This window comes from Phyllobates terribilis, unplaced genomic scaffold (assembly GCF_046119375.1).
Source record: "Phyllobates terribilis strain yellow unplaced genomic scaffold, ASM4611937v1 Scaffold_1__5_contigs__length_1240528914, whole genome shotgun sequence".
In the NCBI taxonomy this organism is placed as follows: Eukaryota; Metazoa; Chordata; class Amphibia; order Anura; family Dendrobatidae; genus Phyllobates; species Phyllobates terribilis.
In genome coordinates this window covers 506603154-506626815 of record NW_027362761.1, presented here as the reverse complement: position 1 = coordinate 506626815, position 23662 = coordinate 506603154, and the positions used below count along the sequence as shown (strand labels likewise).

The window sequence follows — 23662 nt, the reverse complement described above, 5'->3', positions numbered from 1 at the left end:
ATATAACACAACCCTCTAAAATAAAGAGAGACCCATCAGAAGTGAGCTGTTTTGGGGTTATCACCCCCTATAATTGTAAGGTAAAATACTTGGTAGCTGGGAGATAGACCTGTGATATAGATTTAGGATGTAAAGATTCTTATTATGGAAAAAGCCAAAGGCAATGCTTCCTTTTGAAATAAGATATGTAAATTAGCTTTTTTTTATCCCCTTTTATTTGAAAGCTTCTTTGCATACCTTATTTTCCAGGAAGCATTATTTTGCGAATAAGCGTCTTTCTCCCACATTTGTAATGTGCATGACACCTAATGGTCATTAGAGGGATCAGTGACGGACACAGACAGAAGAGGGCTCCTGTGCAAGAACAATATATGGGCCCTTTCCAGCCCAATAGCTCATCATAATGCACAATTCTATCTGCTTCTTAGGAAGAAGTGGCCCCTGTGCGGCTGCACAGGTCACACCAATTGTATGACTGACCCTGAGAGCGATTACTGTCTGGAGCCCAGAGGTTCTGGTACCAGAAGTACAGCCAGCACCTTTCTCCCTGCACTCGGGGAAGATGAATGATGGTCCACAACACTAAAATGGGAATTTTTAGGCAAGCAATTTTTTTTTAATTGGCATGGATGACTGCCTGGGGAACACAATAAGGCAAGTCTTGCTGCCAAATGTTCTTTTGCAATGGAATTAAATAATAGCAAATATTTTTTAAACAGTGATTTCGAGAGTTTTACATCGAAACACCAGCAGGAAGGTACTGCTTCCATGACATACACATTTTTATTATTCCTCATGATTATACCTCATGGTTTACATAGGACCAGGTGACATTCATTATGTGTGGAGGAAAGGTGATTCCGGCAGCGAAACAGGAAAGGGTTCTTTACAGTTAGAGCAGTTGGACTGTGGAATGCCGACCACAAGAGGTAGTAATGGTCGACACTATAGCAGCTTTCAAAAAAAAAAAAAGGTCTGGATGCTTTTCTCACAACAAATGTCATTGTGGATTATAAATAATTTGCCGATAGACAATGTCTAACTGGTGGAGAAAGGTTGAACTTGATGAACCTTTGTCTTTTTTCAACCTATAACTCCATGCAACTATGATTTAAAGTGGACCTGTCACATTATTAAATAGCTCTCTTGGACCTGATGAAGCTGGCAACATCAGAATGCCTGCATAAGTCTGAAATAAATGAGCTAGGCTCATAAAATGTTCATTTTGATATTGGGGAGGGAAACTTAAAAAAAAATAAATAAAAAATAGATTACACAGTTACTCTGACATGGATTTTCAAAGTAAGTACACCAGGATCAAAGTCTAAGACATCGATGTAGTAACATACACAGTATGCATCGTTAAATCTGGAGACAGATATGCTTTAAATTAGCTCAAAGATTCTGACAGGAGAGAAAACAATGCAGATCAGTAGGAATGAGGAGTAACAATGTCGGCCCATCTAGGGATGTGGACACATTGGAATGTGTTCTGTCATTTTTACAGTATTCCTTTAAAAACAGAGGACTAGAATAAAACAAAATATGAAAACTAACTATCCAACGTGAAGCAGAAGCAGACTCTACTCTCAGGAGGACTTGCATATTGTGGTTGTGGTGGTTATGTATATTTCACAAATGTTTATGGGTAACATAAAAATCCTGCGGTGTTCACTGTCTGCACTTTACTTTCAACAAATATGTAACGTAATCCTCACAATGGACGTGTCAGATTCTCCCCTCCTTCTACCGGCTCCAACTACATAAATTAAGCAGTGAAATGACCACAGAATATTACCTACTAATAAACAATCCTTCACCCCGTTACATTCTTCTACGCTCTGAGGTCAAAACTATTATAGGGCGAAGTATTCCTGGGCGACATGATTTCAGGCTTTCTGCACACACAGATCGATATTAATAATTGGTCTGCAATATTGCCTCCTTAATGAGGACCTTTCACCACTTTTTACATGATACGCTGGCTACATCATGATAAAGGGACTACAGAGCTGATGAAAATGTAGTTTTTATTTATTTTTTCCCATTTCTTCTCTATTGCGGAGACATTACCTTGTAAAGTTTAAATGCCAATTTTTTCCTGAACCAAGGGGGCATTAGCAGGGATACTTATCTGGGGGGGGGTTACTTTTTCTTCCTGCATGATGTTGCCCAATCACAAGACAGCATAATAAGAGGGGAAAAAATGCAAATTGTTACACGCAGGCCGCTAGGTTCCGATAGGGCAAGACAGGTTTCATGAATTCGTTGGAATCCTGGGGGAACCGTTACTCAGGGCGACCATAGGCTGCAGCTTCTCTCAGGCACACGATAGATTCAATTGCTGACCAGACACATCTGACAAGAGTCTTTTTCAACAGTTTAACAGTGAAATTTAATCTGAAGCACGGCCAGTGTAATTCAGGGATATTACAGCAACAATCTTCATTACAGTACAGTCTCATAAACCAGGCACAGTAAACGTCAGTCTCTTCAGTAGCATAACTCAGCACAGATTAGATCTCTTAGCAGCACAGCTCTATGCATACATAACCATAGGCTTTTCCTTCACTCACTAGTACACAGGATTCTTTATCCTGCATGGAGATGAAGGGGGGAGGGTTTGATGAGGGAGAAGATCCCTATGACACGATTCCTTCTAGTCCTTATCTTTCTGCCCGATGATACTCTACACTGTTAGCTCAGGGAGTCTTTCTGACCTGTGTTTAGCTTCCCTCCTGACCTGAATTCTGTTCCCTTGTCTTCTGTGAGATACAGATCACACACCACCTTTCTCTATGGCTCCAGCCAGACAGTAAACAACTTCCCCACAATCCCCCTGGGGCTCTGCTAAAACACTCCCTGTCTCCTGTGACTGTGTTAACCCCTCTAGTTGCTGGATGCTTCTGGAGCACAACACTTCCTGTCTCCTGTGCTTGTGTTACCTCTAATAGTTGCTGGATGCTTTTAAAGCAACAGCACTACTTCTGCATGTCACAAAATGCCCCAGAGAAGTTCATAACCGGCTTTCTCACTGTGATCTGGTAAGACTCACATGTCTAACGTTGTCACATTGAGATCTCACTGCTGACGCTTACTTGGAGGAGAAGTACATGGAGAGGAGGAAGAAAGCTGTGGTGTGTCTGGATCCATCTGAGGAATCAGAGAATGATGCCCTGGTAACTCGCATAAATGAAGAGCAGTGTATGTGGCAGGCAGTTTGCGTGCCACCAGTCTCCTCTTCTTGAATGATAAGACAGTGGAGAGCTGCAGCGTGTCACATTCATCATTCTGCATCTATGCCAGGTATCGGGGCATTATTGCCCTATGCCAGGGATACATGCAGAGTGTTTTATGTAATGACACACAGAGCAGCTCTCCTACTCAAGTGTCGGCAGTGAGATCTCAGTGTGACCTGATTAGACATCTGAGTCTTACAAGATCACCGTGAGAAAGACAGATCCAAGCTTCTCTGGGGGCATTTGCTTTTTACCCCTCTATTATGCTGCCTTCTTCTGATTGGGCGCAATCAAGCAGGGGAAAAAGTAAACACCCCTAGTGAAGAATCTATGTTAATGCCCCCTTGCACTTTAGTCCAGGGGAAATTAGCATCTAAACATTACAAGGTAATCTCCGTAATGGATATGAGAAATAAAAACTATGTTTTATTCAGTTCTTCAGCTCCTTTATTATGTTGTAGCTAGTTTGGCATGTAAAAAGTGGGGAAAGGCCCTCTTTAATTCTACATTATCCAATGGTGTGTCCTTCATTATTTACACGAAGGGAAAAAAATCCCATAGTTACAATGTGCAAGTAATAAAAACTGCCCATCTAATTAAGGGATTTCTCCCAATGTTACATAAAATAAAAAGCTTGTCCTAGAAAACATCACTAACAGACCGTTAAAGGGGCTATCCACTTCTGCCTGTGACGATAATGAGACGACTACTGAAAAGTGATCTCTATAGTTAGGAAGTGTCAGTGTGTTAAGAAGCTCAGTGGCCAGAATAAAAACTGCAAGATTCCAAGATTGGTTTTATTTTAAATATAAATAGTTATTTGTAAACTGAAAAAAAGCACCAAAAAAATCTTAAAAATTATTTAATATATTCTTGAGTTAAACAAAATTTATTTTTAAGAATATGGAAACCTTCGGGGGCATTTTTTTAAACTTAAAATATATATATTTTGTGCTTAAAACAATATTTGCAATTGGACTTCATTAAAAATTTTGCACCATTTACCTTCAATTACCTTCAATAGCCTCTACTTCTGGCTAAAAAATAAGTTAACGAAGATTCTATCAGCGAGCTTGGTCTGATGAGAGTTTGCAAAGCTTTTACCTATTTTTTATGGAGCTTCTCTACATTGATATATGATTACATGCAAGTTCGGCTCTCCTTTAATTTGGTTTGTTGTCATAAATCAGCTGAGAGGAGCTTAGTAAAAGACGGACAGGTAAAAGAGTTACAGACTCCCAGTTAGTACAAACTCACTGATGGATTTTCACTTAACTCATTCTGCACCTATGGAAACAAAGAGCTTAAAAAGCCAAACGGTGCAAATTTTTAATGAAAAATAATAGCAAAAATTATTTCTAGCCCAAAATGCAAACATTTCTGGGAAAAAAATGCACTTAAAGGTGTCAATATCCTTTAACGACATTCCCTAAGGTACCAAGATGTTACATAAGTAGTAGAACAGTCAGGATGTGTAACTACGGAACTAAGGCACAGTTGCAATGTCACACACTTTTGATATGCATGGTATCTTCTCTTACCCTTCATGCATCCTCTATTGTTCTCATAAATCTGCTGCTTGTGGCTGCAGTAATATTTCAAGTATTTTACAAAGAATTACTGCAGCCATGAAATAGTTTAGTCTACTCCAGGTCCCTCTTGACTCACTATGTTGAAGGAAATGAAAACCAGTAATGTGCGTGTTTTTCGTTGTCTCGCGTCTGCTTTGTGAAGTATTTCCTCACTTACAGTACCTTCTCTGGAAGAAGCGGTCACCACAATGCTTTGCTTCATGTGCTCTGATCAAGGAGAACCAGGCACTATAGACAAGAAGCGGCACATACTCACCCTCTGTGTTAGAAATCGGGCTGCTGTCACATTTGCTTTCACACTGTTGCATTGATAGGGGGCGAACACTTTCTGGACAATCATTCGACGCTTGTCCCGTATATGAAAGACACTGCACTGTCCTCATCTGCTGGCCCAGACCACAATGTGCAGAACACTGAAGAACACAGAAAAAGAAGGCGACAAGTCGTTATATACACTTTACGCAACTTACTCTGAAGTCTGAGACATCTCCAGCTAACATCAGATGAACCGCTCTGCGAGAAACAGGAATTCAACTCTAGGTCTCTATGAAAATTTTGAGTCTTTCCAATTTCATGAATATGGGGATCTTCAGAACCCAAAATGTACCATAAATAGGGTTAATAATTACTAAAAATGTGTCCTTACAACAATTAAAGGGGTTGTCTGGCCATAAGCTACAAGTCTGCAGTCAACTCTGTATGACTGCAGACTTGAGAACCCTCACATGGCGCGCACTGCGCACTGTCAGGATGCTCTGGTGTCGGCGCTGGAAGCCGGCGGTCATGTGAACAGGTACAAGATTTGCATACTTTCGGCCACATTCCGACTAGACGTGTCCAGCGCATTGCATTGAGCGAGGCCACGCACGTCTAGTCAGCATGTGACAGCATGTATGCAAATCACATTATTGTGGTCATGCACCAGCAGCTCCTGACGCTGGCACAGGAGAATCCTCACAGTGTACGATGTGAGGATTCACAAGTCTGCAATCACATAGAGTGACTGCAGACTTGTAGTTTAAGGCCGGACAACCCCTTTAAGGAAAGTTTCACTTCAATAAACGTGGGGATCTGTGTATGTCTATATCTTCTAATCGATATTGCACATGCAAACAAGCAATGATATATTTGCAAAGTCTATATATATTACAGATTACTTACCTGCCCCCATTCGCCGGTAACCCATCGAGGTGGAGGACACCGGCCCAAACTGCAGCGTATCCGGACTGGGGGTTTGTTCTCTTCATTGCAGCTCGTGGATGGGAAGGTTTTGGAAAGGTCACTGCTTTTGCACTGAACGATTCGATGCTTAAATCCAGGTCCACATTTGGGTGTACACTTAGAAAAAAAAAATCTGAATTAAATAATGTGCATTGATTTCATACTATAAGAGAGCTAGTCTGGTCCTATAATTTTTTTTTTACTGGTTAACTATGAGCGCCATCGGATTGTTTTTACATACCGGTCCTTAGATCTAGGACACGTTTCTAAAGATCTGTAGCTGCATATTCCCTACATTCATGCTCCCTTATATATATGACTGGATATATCTGTTCTTTTTCCAGTCTTCTGGCAGAAAGTATCAGTTGTCTTTAAAGGAGTTTTCCAGGCATGGTGTTCAAGTCTGCAGTCACTATATCACCGCAGACTTGTGAATCCTCACAGCTCACGCATTGCGCCCTGTCAGGAATCTCCAATGCCCGAAGCAGCAAGCGCATGACCGCAAGTATGGAATTTGCATACATACAGCCACAAACCGAGTAGATGTGCACGCCCTTTCTCAACACAAGTGAATTGAGCAAGGATGGACATGTCAAGTTGGAATGTGACCGGAAATATGCATACTTGCAGTAACATGACTGCCCGCTCCTGGCACCGGAGAATGCCGACAGTGCGCAATGTTCGTGCTGTGAGGATTCACAAGTCTGCAGTCACACAGTGTCTGCAGACTTGAACCGCAGGTCTGGAAAACCACTTTAAAGAGATCCAGCTGTTGTATGGACACTTACTGGCAATGCTCCATGGGAAAAAATATATACAAATGAACTCCCCTCAAGAAGGAAGAAAACCATATCATACTAGACAAAAATAGACAGTCATCTGTATACAGCAGTTTCATCGTTTTTGCACCTTGTCATTCCAGAGCCATTTATTGACTGACTGGATAAGATGCCTTTAACTCTTGGTACTGGTTCGCATTTAAAGGGAGTCTATCAGCACAGAATGACTGTTCAAACCAAGTACAGGCGCTCGGTGCACCCTTGGTGTGGCCAAACAGTTCATTGCAGCTTCCCACCTACTTTTTTCCCCTCTATCTCCGCTCTTCTCTGGCTCCAGAATGCCAGAACTGTCAATCAAGGAAAGAAAAAAAGGGGGTGGAGAGGAAAAATAAGTATGTAGGAAGGTGCACTTAAATGTTTGGCCACACTGAGGGTGCACCAAGCACCAACACCTGGTTTGAACAGTCGTTCTGTGCTGACAGACTCCCTTTAAGAGATCTAGCTGGTGGCAATGCTTCATGGGAAAACTGAATTTGCAAATAAGTTTTCCTCCAGGAGAAAAAAACCCTTTCTCTTAATAGGAAAACTAAACTTCTAATTCAGACAACCAGAACCCTGCTCTATGGTGTTGGGTCTGGCCAGTATGAAAGTTTTTTCAGGCAGGTACACACTGAAAACCAAACTGAAAAAGCAATAGAAATATGTTCATTCTTTTGAGCATTTAGAAAAGTAAAAGTGAGTTTTTGTTCTTAACAACTTTAGGTTTTCAAAGACGCCATTCGGTTAAAAGAAGTCCGCTGACTATTCTTCAGGCACCTTCTGCTCTGAAGTCGTTATATACTTTACAATACCAGTCAATAGGATTGCTCAAAATATCTCTGGGCGTCATTTTGAGTGGTTTGTCAGTGTTTTTGCTTCAAAAACCGCTATGTCTTCTTTCTTGAATGGAGGTGAAGATAAAATCATCCATAAAACTCCACGTTGGGAAAATGCTTAAAAAAAATCGCTGCCGGCCACAAACGTTGTGAGAGTCCTCAGGACACAACCAAAAGAAAAACCCACTACAGAAGACGTAGAAGACGTAGCAGATTCCGGTTGAAACTCTCATCATGTTCGCCCACCTGGTAAGACGTGGTTTGCACGTACCCCAAGACGATAGCTTAGTGCAGCTATGCTACTTGTGTAGAGCTCCTCCAAAGTCAAGAAATATACATACGGTAAGGCTGGTCATGCAATCTGACAAGTTATTGATTTATTTCTTGGGAATATGTTAGGTGGAAATTTTCTTAAAGATGTTGCAGATATGTCAGGTAAATCATACATCACAGTCGTCTTGATAGATTTCAGTAAACGTTCTCTAGGACTTGCACAACATCAGAAGGAGCCCCCCCGGTCATCAAAACATTTTGTTTTCTTATTTAGAAGTAAAGCTTTTCCTTGTAACCGTTCCTGATAGATCACTCATACCATCTGTTTGAGATATTCAAAATCCCATTGAAGCCGTCTTGTACATCGAAATCTCAAATTACTCCCCTAGCTTGCTGCTGCCAAAGATATCAGACGTTCCAAGGCCAATCTCACCCCAACACTGCAGCAACGTTAGACATTGCAACTCTGCTTAATAAACATTTAGGAGTCGATCATGTAAGAAATCCCAAAAACGATGTGTCTCCATGTGCTTATAACATAAAAAGCCTTGCTGACCCCTTGACCTGATGCTGCCTTCTTGAACTCGTCTTGTGATCTCACCTTTAAATAACATATGCCAGCCAGTCACATTAGTCATTGCTAGAAAATGGATCATGCTTGTTAAAATTAAAAGCTGTGATGAGTTTTACGAGGAAGATTACATGACCAGTAATGGAAGACATGGAATGATGGGGCTCGTTTTTCTTTACTACACCAGGCGCGACAATATCTTGTGCTTATCCCAAAGGGAAGCCGACATTGTAGAAATCACCATAGATCAATGTAAAGACAAGAGCAATGTTTAAATTCCACTGAATATCTTAAAAAAAATCTTTCACTTATATGAGAGCCATGTCCTTAAAGAGAATATGTCAGCAGGTTTTTGCAATATAATCTGACAGCACCATAATGTAGGGACAGAGACTCTGATTCCAGCAATGTATCACTTAGTTTACTGGGTGCCGCAGTTATGATAGAATCACAATTTTCTCTGCTGCAGATCTAGGAAACCTGAGCTGTGTATAACCCCGCCCACATCACTGATTGGCAGATTTCTATGTATAGTGACAGAAAGCTGCCAATCAGTGGTGGGGGCGTGGTTGTTCTACCAGGCACGAGGCGGTTTCTCCTTTATTGAAAATCTACTGCTGCTAAAACACTGATTGTATGGAAACAGCAAAACACAGCCCAGTAAGTGACACATCGCTGAAATCATGGTCTCTGGCTCTAAATCATGCTGCTCTCAGATTATATAATAAAAATCTGCTAATAGATTCCCTTTAAAAGAAGCTCAGCCTTCTATAGTTCATTGCTTAGAGTATGTCAGCTCATAGAGTTAGAATGGTAGGCGCGCACGTATTAAACATTTTTAATAGAAAGGTCTTGTGGGGGAGCACTACAGGAGCGAAACTCTGCCGATTAGCAGTTTTCTACAATAAGTCTACACCGGAAAATACAGTGGATATCATCTGTGAAGTGTACTAGTATACCAAAAGTACATGGAAGAAGTGGAAAAATAGGATTTCTTTTGGATGATACGACAAGTCAATAATGGTGGGCAGATCCTCCTGCATGACTGACAGGTCAGGCCAGTAGCATTGTTGCATCGCTGACTGGGACATGCACACTCTCAATATAGAATAAAAGGTCCTGCCTACTTGACTCAAAGGAAGTGCTGTTGGCTTACTACCAGCCAAAGATGGAACTGATCAGAAGATTATTAACTCCTGTCTTCTTTACAGGGTTTTTACAAAATTGACTTACAAATTAAGAAAATACTGCAGACTATTGCCCTGATTCATCAAAGCAATTTAGTCAAAACTCTAGTGTAAATTGCTTCAAAAAGTTGCAAAAATGTTTGCACAATTCCAAGCTGCGCAAAAATGTTGCAATTTTTGTCGGTTTCAAACCAATTTCTCGGGAAGTGACCAAGAAAGCTCACCTAATTATTTGTGTCAGAAATCTACAGTAGCTCCAGTCAAGGACTGGAGGAAGATTTCTGGTATGGCACACTAAGGCACACACCACTTGTCAGACGCCCCTAATTCATTTAAAGGCATGGGCCTCTTAATTAACCAGTAGCGTCCGACTCCGACATGCCCCCTCATCAAGACCAGCGAGAAATTCACTGGTCTTGATGAATCAGAATCTAAGATATTAGGAGGGAACTATATTTCTTGTTTAACTTAATGATTCATTTCGGTTTAGAGTTCCTTTAAATAAGACGTCTTAATCGCCAAGCTCCCTTTTAGAAACCGACCATGGCTCTTTGTCCCTGGTGTACAAATGTTCCAGACAAAAAAAAAAAAACCTTATATATTTATCTAGCGCTGAAAAACAAACGTGATCCCCCCAGTTCTGGTATGCATGGATGTTTTTACTACACTGTGCCAATATGCTGGCATTTTCAAAACTGCTTTCATGTGGCACCCACTTACCACATTTTTGAGATAACAATGTTTTATTTAAATTCTTTTTTTTTCTTTTTTTTTTTTTTTTACAGATCAATCAGTCTTCTTAGTGTTTTGGTAACCCAGGCGCTTCAGAGGAGAAAAGAAAATGTGTGTAAATTCTTTTATGTGAGCACAAAATGCGCTTATTATTACAGAGCGCGCATTGTAGCCTAATGAATTACTATTATGAAATGACAGTGTGTGCATGCCGAAAAGAACAACTCCGATCTGTTCTTTCTCAAAGGCACGAATTTCAGCAAAATCCAGAGTTATCTTTGCTGTATAGCACTGTCAAGCAGTCACATTAAGAGCAATCTTTGTTTTCTAAGAAATATAAACCCATCGTGGCTTCTAAGAAACGCTGCTCGCTCTCTCCTACTGTTTTCATCAACCCCCAAAAATACCCCAGACTGAGGATCTGCAGGCCAGGCCAGAAATCAACTGGGGATTTTAACCGTATCCTATATAGTTTATAGTCTCATTCAATAATTATGGTACATCTGTGCTGGAAAAAATGTAGTGAATGGACTCGTAAGGGGTTACAACTGACTGAGCTTCAGGTTTATCGCATACAGTAAATTGTTGGCATAGGATTATCAGGCTTTTGGGACATGATCCTTTGAAAACGGACTTTAGGTTTTTATTACTGGAAGCTGACATGGTAAGCTGAGAATTACTTTTGATCTGTTTTGCTGTTGTGTTCTTTGCCGTCATGAATTTTTTTTCGCCTGTTTTTTTTGGGGGTGTTTTTTTCTTTTATAAGTCCATTTATGGATTTAATGGATGATGAGACATTTCAAGCATCTTTAAAGAGGTTGTCCACTACTTTAGCAGTGATGACCTATCCTTAAGATAGGTCATCAATATCTGATCAGTCAGGATCTGACACCCGGCACCCCCGCCCAATCAGTGTTGACAGTGGCACATACTCTCTTGTCGAGCTGGCTGTCTACTGGTAGTGGCCGGGTCTTGGTAATGCACATCCGCCTCCTATTCAAATCAATAGGAGGCGGATGTGTAGTACCCTGCGGTGGACACTACCAGAAGACTGAGCAGCTCCACAAGCGAGTATTTCCGGCCAGCAGTTGCTGCCACAGATAGTAGCCGATCGGCCGGGGTGTCGGGTGTCAGACCCCGACCAATCAGACATTGATGACCTATCTTAAGGATAGGTCATCAATGCTAAAGTAGTGGACAACCTCTTTAACCAGTCAATGATCAGTCATCCACTCATGAGGATAACGTTCACTGTTATATATGCTTTCAGATTACCAAGACAGCACGACATAAAAATATGTTGGCTTCTAAATGATTTTATCTTAAGATAACCTAATTAGGGCAGATTTATAAATGTTGAGGGACTGTAGGGGGGGACTGAATTCCTCTGATTGGCACCCCTTTCAATAAGCCACACCAAAGTTTTGGTTCACATTGATGGGCTCTGGCCATCCATGTGATTCATCCAAGAGGTTTCATTTAGGGAAAATGCATAGTTGGTTATTTCTTTTCACCCCCCAATTTTTTTTTGCTTTAGTCAGGGGAGCCGGGCTCTTGGCGATCAAATAATCACTGCAGAGGGTTTCAGATTAAGGCTGCATTCAAATATCTGTGTACCCGAACTCATCAGACTTATACTATATATGCCTTGAAGGCTGCTTATTTTGGGTCAGAAGATCCAAAATCAGTCCAGACATCACCGTACATACACGACCTGTCAAACACGGACATGTGAATGCAGCCTAAGGAAGTTATCTATGATGATACAACGCCTTAAAATTACAATAAAATAGTTCGGCTTTCAATAGCTGACGAAAACATAAGCCATCTCAAAATTTTGCACCACTAGTCAAATCTAGTAGCATTGTGCTGAAACCAAAGCTCTTTCTCACCATAGATTCAGGCTAATGCTCTGACCCTCAGACCTTAATCTGGCCCATACACATTATGTCAGCCAAACCTGCCAAATGTACTCCAATCTCCGCTATCATGTAAGACAGTGATTAGGCAGCTGGATTTCAACATGCCCAATTCTTTTTGTCATCAGGGGAGATAAGCCATCGCCAGAGCTGTCTGGCAGTGACTTAAAATGGGTTTACATTACCCTATTTTGCAGTGTTAAATGACCGTCAATCCGGTAATATTTACCGATAGTTGGACATTTAATCGCCTGCTTACACAGGCAGACCGCGATTAACGATGCACACTGAGTGATCTGTAACAGATTTTGTAGTCTGTATAGGCTGCCATTGTTCTCTGCAACACAAGTCCTGTTTACACGGGACAATGCGTTGTTAAGAATGATGATCTTATGTGAAAGCCAAAAGAACGTTTCACCCGATGAACAAGCAAAACGCAATCAGCAGCCTGTTTCATCAGAAAGATCATCGCAAGACAAGCGTTCCTACGAATAATAATAATCTTGCAGTATAAATGCACCCTTACTTATTGAGAACACACACACATTTAGCCAAATCCATAGTTATGTACATGAGAGGGTGAGAAGAAATAGAAGGCCAGCTTTAGGGCGCAGTCAGACGGCCACATAAATAGGAACAAGGTTGGCAGTCCACGGACTGGCCGGCAGCTCTCCCGACTTGAGCATAACAGCTTCATATATTTTTGTGCAGCTCTCATGCTCGGGTGGGGAGAGCTGCCGGCCAGTCCGTGCACTGCGTTCCGATTTCGGTCTGGTTTATACGGTCGTCTAACTGCGCCCTTACACCAGCAGCCCAGATTGGGCTTATTGGATTATTACCACATTCACACTAAGGCAAATTAGTTAAAATAAAGGGGTCCATCTTCAGATTTAAAGGACTCTGAGGTTTGCCAAGTCAAGATTAAAAGAATGGCAGCGGGTCTACGAACCAATGTGAGCACATTTTTGGTAGGGCAACATGAAATATACAAACATCAAAAATCAATAAATACTATTTCTAGTACAAACAAAACCATAGAAATATTATTTTTTTTCTTTTTTATTACTATTTAGAAAAGACTTTCTTAGTCTTTACTCGTTTCTTTGAAAATAAGCCCTTCATTCTGACATCATACATATACATTTTAACCTGTCTAAAAACTTAAGAAAAGCAATGAATTTTTTTTTCCCTCCTGTAACATTCGCCTTCAGGAGATATACAAAAAAAAGATGTAAAAGTATTGGTTAGGATGTGAAAAGACGGATGGTGACTTGTTTCAATTGTCTCACTAGACTTTCCTAGCCTAAGGCGTCCTTGGAGGTTGGTTTTAGGAATGCGTATAACTGTAAGTGAAGTAAGCATATTTCAGAGTCTACCTAAGGTGTGTTGTGGTATTACACGGCTTTTAGTCTTACAAAGGAAACTGTGCAATTTAGAATTAGCTAAAAAATTGGGATTTATCTATGAAAAAATACCTTACCCCTTCACCCCCGGGCGATTTTTCGTTTTTTCCTCCCCTTATTCTAAGAGCCAGAACTTTTTTTATTTTTCAATCCCCGTAGCCATATGAGGGCTTGTTTTTTGCAGGATGAGATAAACTTTTGAAAATGACATCATTCATTTTATCATGTGATTCACTGGAATGCTGGAAAAAAATTCACGTGTGTTAAAATTGCAACAAAAAAAAGTGCAATTTCCCAATTTTTTGTAGGTGGGGGGAGGTGTTATTTACCATGTTGACTATAGGGTAAAACTGACCTGGCAATATGATTCTCCAGGTCAGTATGATTACGCAGATACCAAACGTGTGTAGGTTTTTTTTTTTAAGTGGTGAAAAAAATTTGGAAATTTGTGAAAAAAAAACCCAAACCCTAGCTTGTGTCACCATTTTCTGAGACCCATAACGCTGCCAATTTTCATGATATAGTGCTGAGTGATGGCTTATTTTTTTGAGCCCTGACGTTTTTACGGATACCATTTTTGTGGTAGAGACAATGTTTTGAGTGCCTCTTATTTCATTTTATTGCAATGTTGCAGGGGCCAAAAAAAACCCTTAATTCTGGCATTTTGATTTGTTATTTCTCATTACGCCGTTAATTAATCGGATTAATTTATTTTAGATTTTGATATATTACAAACGCAGCGATACCAAATATGTGTATTTTTTATGTTTTATTCTTAATGGGGAAAAAGGTGGGTGATTTGAACTTTTGTGGTTTTTTTTTCCTATTTTTAAAAACTTTTTTTAATTTTTTGAACTTTTTACAGTATTGGGGAACTTGAAGCTGTGATCATCTGATTGCTTGTGCTATCAGCACTGCTATGTATAGTGAAAATCACAATCTCCTATGAACGCCAGCTACAGGATGGCTTTCACAGGAGAATCATGACAAGCACGGAGGTCTTCAGCAGACCATGCCCGCAGTTACGTCATGCAAGCGTGGAATGACAAGCTGCCCTGCTGGCGTGTGTTAAATGCCGCTGTCAGAGTTTGACAGTGGCATTTAACAACATAGCCGAGGAAGATGATGGTTGTATAAATCAGCCATCATCTGCCGGGAAAGATGCGGGCTTGCAGTGTGAGCACGCATCAAATGCTGGGACACAACATATGACGTAACTGTATATCATATGTCGTGAAGGGATTAAAGGGAGTCTGCCAGAACAAAATGACTGTTCAAATCAAGCACAAGTTCTCAATGTACCCTTGGCACAGGCACATGGTACAGTGTACCTCCCCCCCCCCCACATACTTGCTTTCCAACTATCTCTGCCCTTCTCACGCTCCTGTACAGTCAGAGCTCTCAATCAAGGAATAGGAGGGTGAAGATATATCAAAATCAACCAGGTGGGAAGGTGTACTGGACTGTTTGGCCAAGTCAAGGGTGCATCGAATGCCAGTGTTTGGTTTGAACAGTTATTTTGTGCTGACTGGTTCTCTTTAAAGCAATATCTATAAACATGTTAAATGGGTAGTGTTGGTTTTACATCTACTAGTCTCATAAGATGAGAACAAAAAATTGATCACAAGTTAATTAACTATATACAGTAAACTATACAATATTTACAATAGTATAAAATGTCAATCTTACCTCTGACCAGTCCAAAGCAATCCATTGAGGAGGACAAGACTGATTATTACAAGCTTCCTTTTCGATGGGCCGATGAGTTAAGCAGCTGACGTCATCTAGTGTCTCTTCTTCTGAAGGTCCGATCCTCCGAATGCACAGTACTGTCCGTGTACGCATTCCCCCATCACATGTCTTACTGCACTCAGACCAGTCCCCGATAAACCACCTGTAATGACAAGGTAATAAGGTTCATCTAAGTCATTCAAGAAACACCAGATAAAAAGTGCAGGGGCTCCTCAAACTCTCCTAAAATGTGGAAAAAGGATCACTTACTTAACCAAGCACTTAATATAAAAGTTTTAATATATATTGCCTATTTAAAGGGAATCTAATCAGTAGATTCAACCCTCCTAACCTGTCTATATGGGCATGTAGGTCATAGAAAGTTGAATAAACTGATACATTGATATCTGCGATCCAATGACACATTGCAGAGAAATCCTAATTTTTCTTAATATGTAAATGAGGAATTAAGATCTCTGGGCAGGACAGAGATCTTCCAAAGAATCTGAAGAAGAGTAGAACACGGCAGAAGCGAGGACAGGGGCTATCTGCGAACACCCAAGCTTTCATGAATGAAGCCTAACATCACACATGTAGCGAGGGGATAAATTTACATACAGAGGTGTCACTCACTAGTAAAATAAGCTTTGGAGGAAGAAACTTGGGAAGATCTCTGTCCCGTCCAGAGATCTGAACACATAATTTACACATTAAGAAAAACATGAATTTCTCTGCAATAAGTCATCATATCAAAGCATTATTTTATTCATCTTCCTATGACCTACATGCTCATATACACGGCTTAGGAGGGTTGATCCTACTGACGGATTCCCTTTAAAGGTGTTGAGGGATGTTAAATCTACATTGGATCTTGGCAACCATAGTTTTGGACCTGTTTGACCCAATTACCTTCTGACTGTAACAATATCAAAATGAACTACAAAGAATTGGGACGTTGCTTAGTTTATGGTATTACTCTGTAGTCAGATACGGTTTCTAGGGCAAATAGTAGATTGTAAAAAAATAAATACCGTATATAATATAACTAAAAAAAAAAATAAAAAATATAAATAAAAAAATATAAATATATATATAAAAAATAGAAAAAAATAGAAATAAAAATATAATATATAAAAATATATAAAAAAAAATGTATAACATTGTAAAAAATAAAAAAATGTTTCTACAACTTTGCCAACACTAGTAGCTGAGTAGACAAAGTCGCTCCATCGGGACTCTGTCTGGGTTCTCATCGGAATACAGTTTTTTTGCAGATTCTGACGCAGCGCTAGGCTGAGAGAGCACTGTGTAAGTGTGAACCTAGTCTTATAAAGGTGTAAGTTTGTAACCAAGGATACTCCTAGATGTAAACAGCAATGCAATACATCTAAAAAAAAAGATCATGATTTCAAGAATCTTAGAGAACTTTCAGAAATAAAACTTGAGGGTATGGTTTTTCTTAGAAAATCTAAGACTATTCAATACACGGCTTGCCAATACTGTGATATAACTGTCATGTTTATGTATCACCGGCACAGAATATAGGAGTTGACAGATTACTTCCGTTATGTATCTAAGCCCCGGCATGTTCTATAATGACAGCAATGTAACATAAAATCTATTTAACCTTTTAGCAGGTTGACTGTGCACTGAAATAGCTAATAAAAAGGAACAAAAGTCTTTTAAAAACATGGAACGACATGCTGCTCAACCCTGGAAGGGAGCCAAAAATATTTAATTTGACATTTGTGTCATGTGCGCTGTTTCAGATTGTGTTTTGTTGTCTCTAAGGAGGAGAAGTGAAAAAAAAACAAGTTACTTAAGTTTCATTCATCCTGTATCAGACATTCATCCTGTATCGGAGTGTGAAATTCTTCATTATCGCATGTTGACAGGTTTGACATTTTCGGTGAGAAGCCCGCTAGATAGTACGCTATGTGTTAAACTGCTTCAGAATGATCAGACAGCAGAGGCAGTGCTGTGGTATATACAGTCTGCAACCAATGACATATGAAATGTAACATAGCCGGGATAACCAATGACATACGAAATGTAACATAGCCGGGATAACCAATGACATACGAAATGTAACATAGCCGGGATAACCAATGACATACGAAATGTAACATAGCCGGGATAACCAATGACATATGAAATGTAACATAGCCGGGCTAACCAATGACATATGAAATGTAACATAGCCGGGCTAACCAATGACATATGAAATGTAACATAGCCGGGATAACCAATGACATATGAAATGTAACATAGCCGGGATAACCAATGACATATGAAATGTAACATAGCCGGGATAACCAATGACATATGAAATGTAACATAGCCGGGATAACCAATGACATATGAAATGTAACATAGCCGGGATAACCAATGACATATGAAATGTAACATAGCCGGGATAACCAATGACATATGAAATGTAACATAGCCGGGATAACCAATGACATACGAAATGTAACATAGCCGGGCTAACCAATGACATACGAAATGTAACATAGACGGGATAACCAATGACATACGAAATGTAACATAGCCAGGATAACCAATGACATACGAAATGTAACATAGCCGGGATAACCAATGGCATACGAAATGTAACATAGCCGGGATAACCAATGACATACGAAATGTAACATAGCCGGGATAACCAATGACATACGAAATGTAACATAGCCGGGATAACCAATGACATACGAAATGTAACATAGCCGGGCTAACCAATGACATATGAAATGTAACATAGCCGGGCTAACCAATGACATACGAAATGTAACATAGCCGGGATAACCAATGACATACGAAATGTAACATAGCCGGGATAACCAATGGCATACGAAATGTAACATAGCCGGGCTAACCAATGACATACGAAATGTAACATAGCCGGGCTAACCAATGACATACGAAATGTAACATAGCCGGGCTAACCAATGACATATGAAATGTAACATAACCGGGCTAACCAATGACATACGAAATGTAACATAGCCGGGATAACCAATGACATACGAAATGTAACATAGCCGGGCTAACCAATGACATACGAAATGTAACATAGCCGGGCTAACCAATGACATACGAAATGTAACATAGCCGGGCTAACCAATGACATATGAAATGTAACATAGCCGGGATAAACAATGACATATGAAATGTAACATAGCCGGGATAACCAATGACATATGAAATGTAACATAGCCGGGATAACCAATGACATATGAAATGTAACATAGCCGGGATAACCAATGACATATGAAATGTAACATAGCCGGGATAACCAATGACATACGAAATGTAACATAGCCGGGACAACCAATGACATATGAAATGTAACATAGCCGGGATAACCAATGACATATGAAATGTAACATAGCCGGGATAACCAATGACATAGGAAATGTAACATAGCCGGGATAACCAATGACATACGAAATGTAACATAGCCGGGATAACCAATGACATACGAAATGTAACATAGCCGGGATAACCAATGACATACGAAATGTAACATAGCCGGGATAACCAATGACATACGAAATGTAACATAGCCGGGCTAACCAATGACATACGAAATGTAACATAGCCGGGATAACCAATGACATACGAAATGTAACATAGCCGGGATAACCAATGACATACGAAATGTAACATAGCCGGGATAACCAATGACATATGAAATGTAACATAGGCGGGCTAACCAATGACATACGAAATGTAACATAGCCGGGATAACCAATGACATATGAAATGTAACATAGCCGGGATAACCAATGACATATGAAATGTAACATAGCCGGGATAACCAATGACATATGAAATGTAACATAGCCGGGATAACCAATGACATATGAAATGTAACATAGCCGGGATAACCAATGACATATGAAATGTAACATAGCCGGGATAACCAATGACATATGAAATGTAACATAGCCGGGATAACCAATGACATATGAAATGTAACATAGCCGGGATAACCAATGACATATGAAATGTAACATAGCCGGGATAACCAATGACATACGAAATGTAACATAGCCGGGCTAACCAATGACATACGAAATGTAACATAGACGGGATAACCAATGACATACGAAATGTAACATAGCCAGGATAACCAATGACATACGAAATGTAACATAGCCGGGATAACCAATGGCATACGAAATGTAACATAGCCGGGATAACCAATGACATACGAAATGTAACATAGCCGGGATAACCAATGACATATGAAATGTAACATAGCCGGGCTAACCAATGACATATGAAATGTAACATAGCCGGGCTAACCAATGACATATGAAATGTAACATAGCCGGGATAACCAATGACATATGAAATGTAACATAGCCGGGATAACCAATGGCATACGAAATGTAACATAGCCGGGATAACCAATGACATATGAAATGTAACATAGCCGGGCTAACCAATGACATATGAAATGTAACATAGCCGGGCTAACCAATGACATATGAAATGTAACATAGCCGGGCTAACCAATGACATATGAAATGTAACATAGCCGGGATAACCAATGACATATGAAATGTAACATAGCCGGGATAACCAATGACATATGAAATGTAACATAGCCGGGATAACCAATGACATACGAAATGTAACATAGCCGGGCTAACCAATGACATATGAAATGTAACATAGCCGGGCTAACCAATGACATATGAAATGTAACATAGCCGGGCTAACCAATGACATATGAAATGTAACATAGCCGGGATAACCAATGACATATGAAATGTAACATAGCCGGGATAACCAATGACATATGAAATGTAACATAGCCGGGATAACCAATGACATATGAAATGTAACATAGCCGGGATAACCAATGACATATGAAATGTAACATAGCCGGGATAACCAATGACATACGAAATGTAACATAGCCGGGATAACCAATGACATACGAAATGTAACATAGCCGGGACAACCAATGACATAGGAAATGTAACATAGCCGGGATAACCAATGACATATGAAATGTAACATAGCCGGGATAACCAATGACATAGGAAATGTAACATAGCCGGGATAACCAATGACATACGAAATGTAACATAGCCGGGATTTTCTTACAATTTCTTCAGAACCTTATCATAACCATCTGTTGACTTTTATGTAGAAGGCTGAGTTTTCAGGAATTACTTCTGTAAGATAACCATTTCAAGAATGAGCCGTGTCTTAAGTTCCATGTAAAGATAAGAAAGAGACAGCACCGAACCAGAGTAATCGAGGTACAGCTAATGCTTTTCCTCGAAAGATCACACTATTGCTAGGGAATGGGATCTCACTGGGGAAACGTTTCAGACTGTTCAACCTCAACTCCGACAGCCTTTGCCCCACTAAGGTTCAAGGAAGGCTGCTTCTAATAAAGTAATACCAAATGTTTTTTCGAGACATTTTATTCTTCACATATGCAAAAAAAAGAGAAATAGTGTTTAGCTGGATAGATTTATTATGTTCACGGACTGTCAAAATCCTCAGCTGTACAAATGGTAAACAGCCTTCAGCTTCAGACAGAAGCACTCCAGAGGAGACCACAATAAATCCTTAAATTAACAACAAAACTTTTCCTTGAGACTTTTGAGTCAATTTCTTCTTAGTACAAAACACATTTTACTCCTAAACCCCAAAGATGTCTGTGTGCATATAATGGACACTGCCCCTCCTGTTACAACCCATGCACATGGGAATTTGGTTTTTGTGTCTTTCCATGTTTTTGCAAATTAATGTTTTTTTATTACAAAGTGGTAAATGTGACTTTTTTAGTGATACTGTTGCCTTCACAGCAATATTTTTCTATTCAAACTGAAAGCAGCATGAGGTAGGGGCTGAGACACTGATTCCAGCGATGTGTCACTTATTAGGCTGTGTGCTGTTGTGTGAGTGTTTTATCAACAGGAGATTATCATTGTCCGACTATGTGCCCATGTGAATCCGGCTCCAACTCCGCCCCCAGTACTAATTAGCAGCTTACTGTCAATAGACAATGTACACAGAGAGCAGTGGTGTGGGCGGGATTAGTTTTCTCAGCTCTGCTACAAGCTACATATAAAAACTCTGTGTCACAACTACTGCACCCAGTAAACTAAGTGATACATCGCTGAAATCAGGGTCTCTGTCCCTTCATTACGCTGCTCTCAGATAAAGGTAGCAAAAACCTGCTGACAGATTCCCTTTAAAATTGCAGTATGTGATTTTGTTGCACTTTTCCTCCAATTATGCCAGTTAGGGGGGAAAAAAAAGACTACTTTCTTAATCAAAGCAGTTCTAAGAACATTTGAGAATATTTCCCGTTCTCATTTGCCCGATTGCAACTATATAACTGATGGAGTGGTACTTACTCAGGAGGGCAGAGCTCTGTGTTACATGCTCTCTGGTTTTCCGGCGGCTTACTGTCCAAATCACAGTAATTATTCTGCACCACAGAGTTGTCATCCAGTCTTTTACACAAAACCTCTTGCTTCTGGATACCTGCAAAAAAAAAAGAAAAAATTAAGTCAATTAAAATCATCATGCAAAAAGTTATAGAAACACATGGTGCAGCACTGGTTACATAATACATGAGTACATGTTCTGCAAAGGTTACAATTCGCAAACGCATAGGGTATGTGCACACGCTTGATTTTCGGTGCAGAAAAATCTGTTGCAAATACTCGAGTGTTGGAAGGAAAAATGCTGTGTACAATAGGTGCAATTTTTATATGTTTTCACGACGTTTTTTTATATTTGCATTTTTTTAAAAAGCTGCAATAATGCTGAAAGAATTGACATGCTGCAGATTTGAAAAAACTCTTGATGGTTAAAATCTTCAAGGAAAAAATAAGCAGCGTGTGCATGAGATTTCAGAAATCTCATTCACTTTGCTGGTAATGTAAACTGCATATTTTAACCTTGTGTGAACAAGCCCTTATATATCGATTAGTGTAAAGTATCTGTACATTAGTAGTACACTGCACACCTTCATTCATTGCTAGTTTATCAAGTGCTGACGCTTGAAGGAAGTACAGCCAGACTGAAAATTTCAATTGGTGGGAAGGGGAGGAGAGCATTTAAGGTGCATGGTCCACAGAGTTGAAAAATTACAGAAATCAGCAGTAATTTACCATGGACATCTTTAGAACTTGAGATCACAGAGAACGCCTTTGAGTCAATGATTGGATAACACATACATACAATGGATAGCATGCTGTAATTATTGTGAGAACAACTTCCAGTATGGCATTAAAGGGAATCTGTCACCAGGTTTTTGCTTGAGAGCAGTATAATGTGGGGTCAGAGACCTTGATTCCAGCGATGTATCACTTACTCGCCGGCTTGCAGTCATTTTGATAAAATCCCTGTTTTATCTGCTGTAGATTTAGCAGTTCTCTGAATGTTGGTCTCTATAACCCCGCCTACACCACTGATTGGCAGCTTTCTGTGTACACTGCATAGGCAGAAAGTTGCCAATCAATGGTAGGGGCGGGATTATACAGAGCTCACGAATATGCTTGACTGCCTGGCAGCAGGTTTACTAGTCCCTTACATGTCTTTAAATATACCTCTAGAAAAATCATTTTGGCTCAAGAGATAAAATCATTTAAAACTATCAATTTCCACAGCTCACCTGTGTATAAACCCTACCAGGGAACTTCTTATATGTCAGGTCATGGAGAATGATTGGGGGAAGGCGATTTGTGATTCTGGGTAAAATGTGAGGGTTTTGTCATTCCCCCCTCCCCTTCCCCCTCCTAAAAAATGCCTTTTTTTTAAAAGAAAAAAGACTTCAGAACATCTCGTCTCATATGTAAATTCACTTGACAATGCTTTGGTGGTAGATCGGCAGCACACATTATATGAGCTAAAAAAAATAAATGCAAGCCTACACGGAGATACTTAATTTGAGCGCCAGCTGGAGAGCTGAATACATTTCCTCTTTTGTTGGTTCATAGCTGCAGGCGAGTTTACTTTTTCCTAATTATATGCTTGTAATCAAATTAGGGATTAGATGCTTCCTATGTTAAATAAAATATGATCTTTCACTGTGGGAAAGTGCCACCTTGCAAGCAACCAAAGCTTCCCCTGCAGTTCCAGTTATCAATTATTCTAAAGC

At 39.9% G+C, this 23662-nt stretch overlaps 1 protein-coding gene across 2 annotated transcripts in view; it reads right to left on the bottom strand.

Moving 5' to 3' along the window:
• The window catches only part of ADAMTS6 (ADAM metallopeptidase with thrombospondin type 1 motif 6), a 350370-nt gene that overhangs the window by 9446 nt on the left and 317262 nt on the right, over nucleotides 1-23662 (bottom strand). For both annotated transcript variants that reach the window (XM_073680240.1, XM_073680241.1), the window contains exons 21-24: nucleotides 21912-22041; nucleotides 15481-15685; nucleotides 5993-6169; nucleotides 5088-5244 (exon numbers count right to left, since the gene is read on the bottom strand). In XM_073680240.1, coding sequence (XP_073536341.1) covers nucleotides 5088-5244; nucleotides 5993-6169; nucleotides 15481-15685; nucleotides 21912-22041 — 669 coding nt within the window. The remainder of the gene's footprint in view (nucleotides 1-5087; nucleotides 5245-5992; nucleotides 6170-15480; nucleotides 15686-21911; nucleotides 22042-23662) is intronic.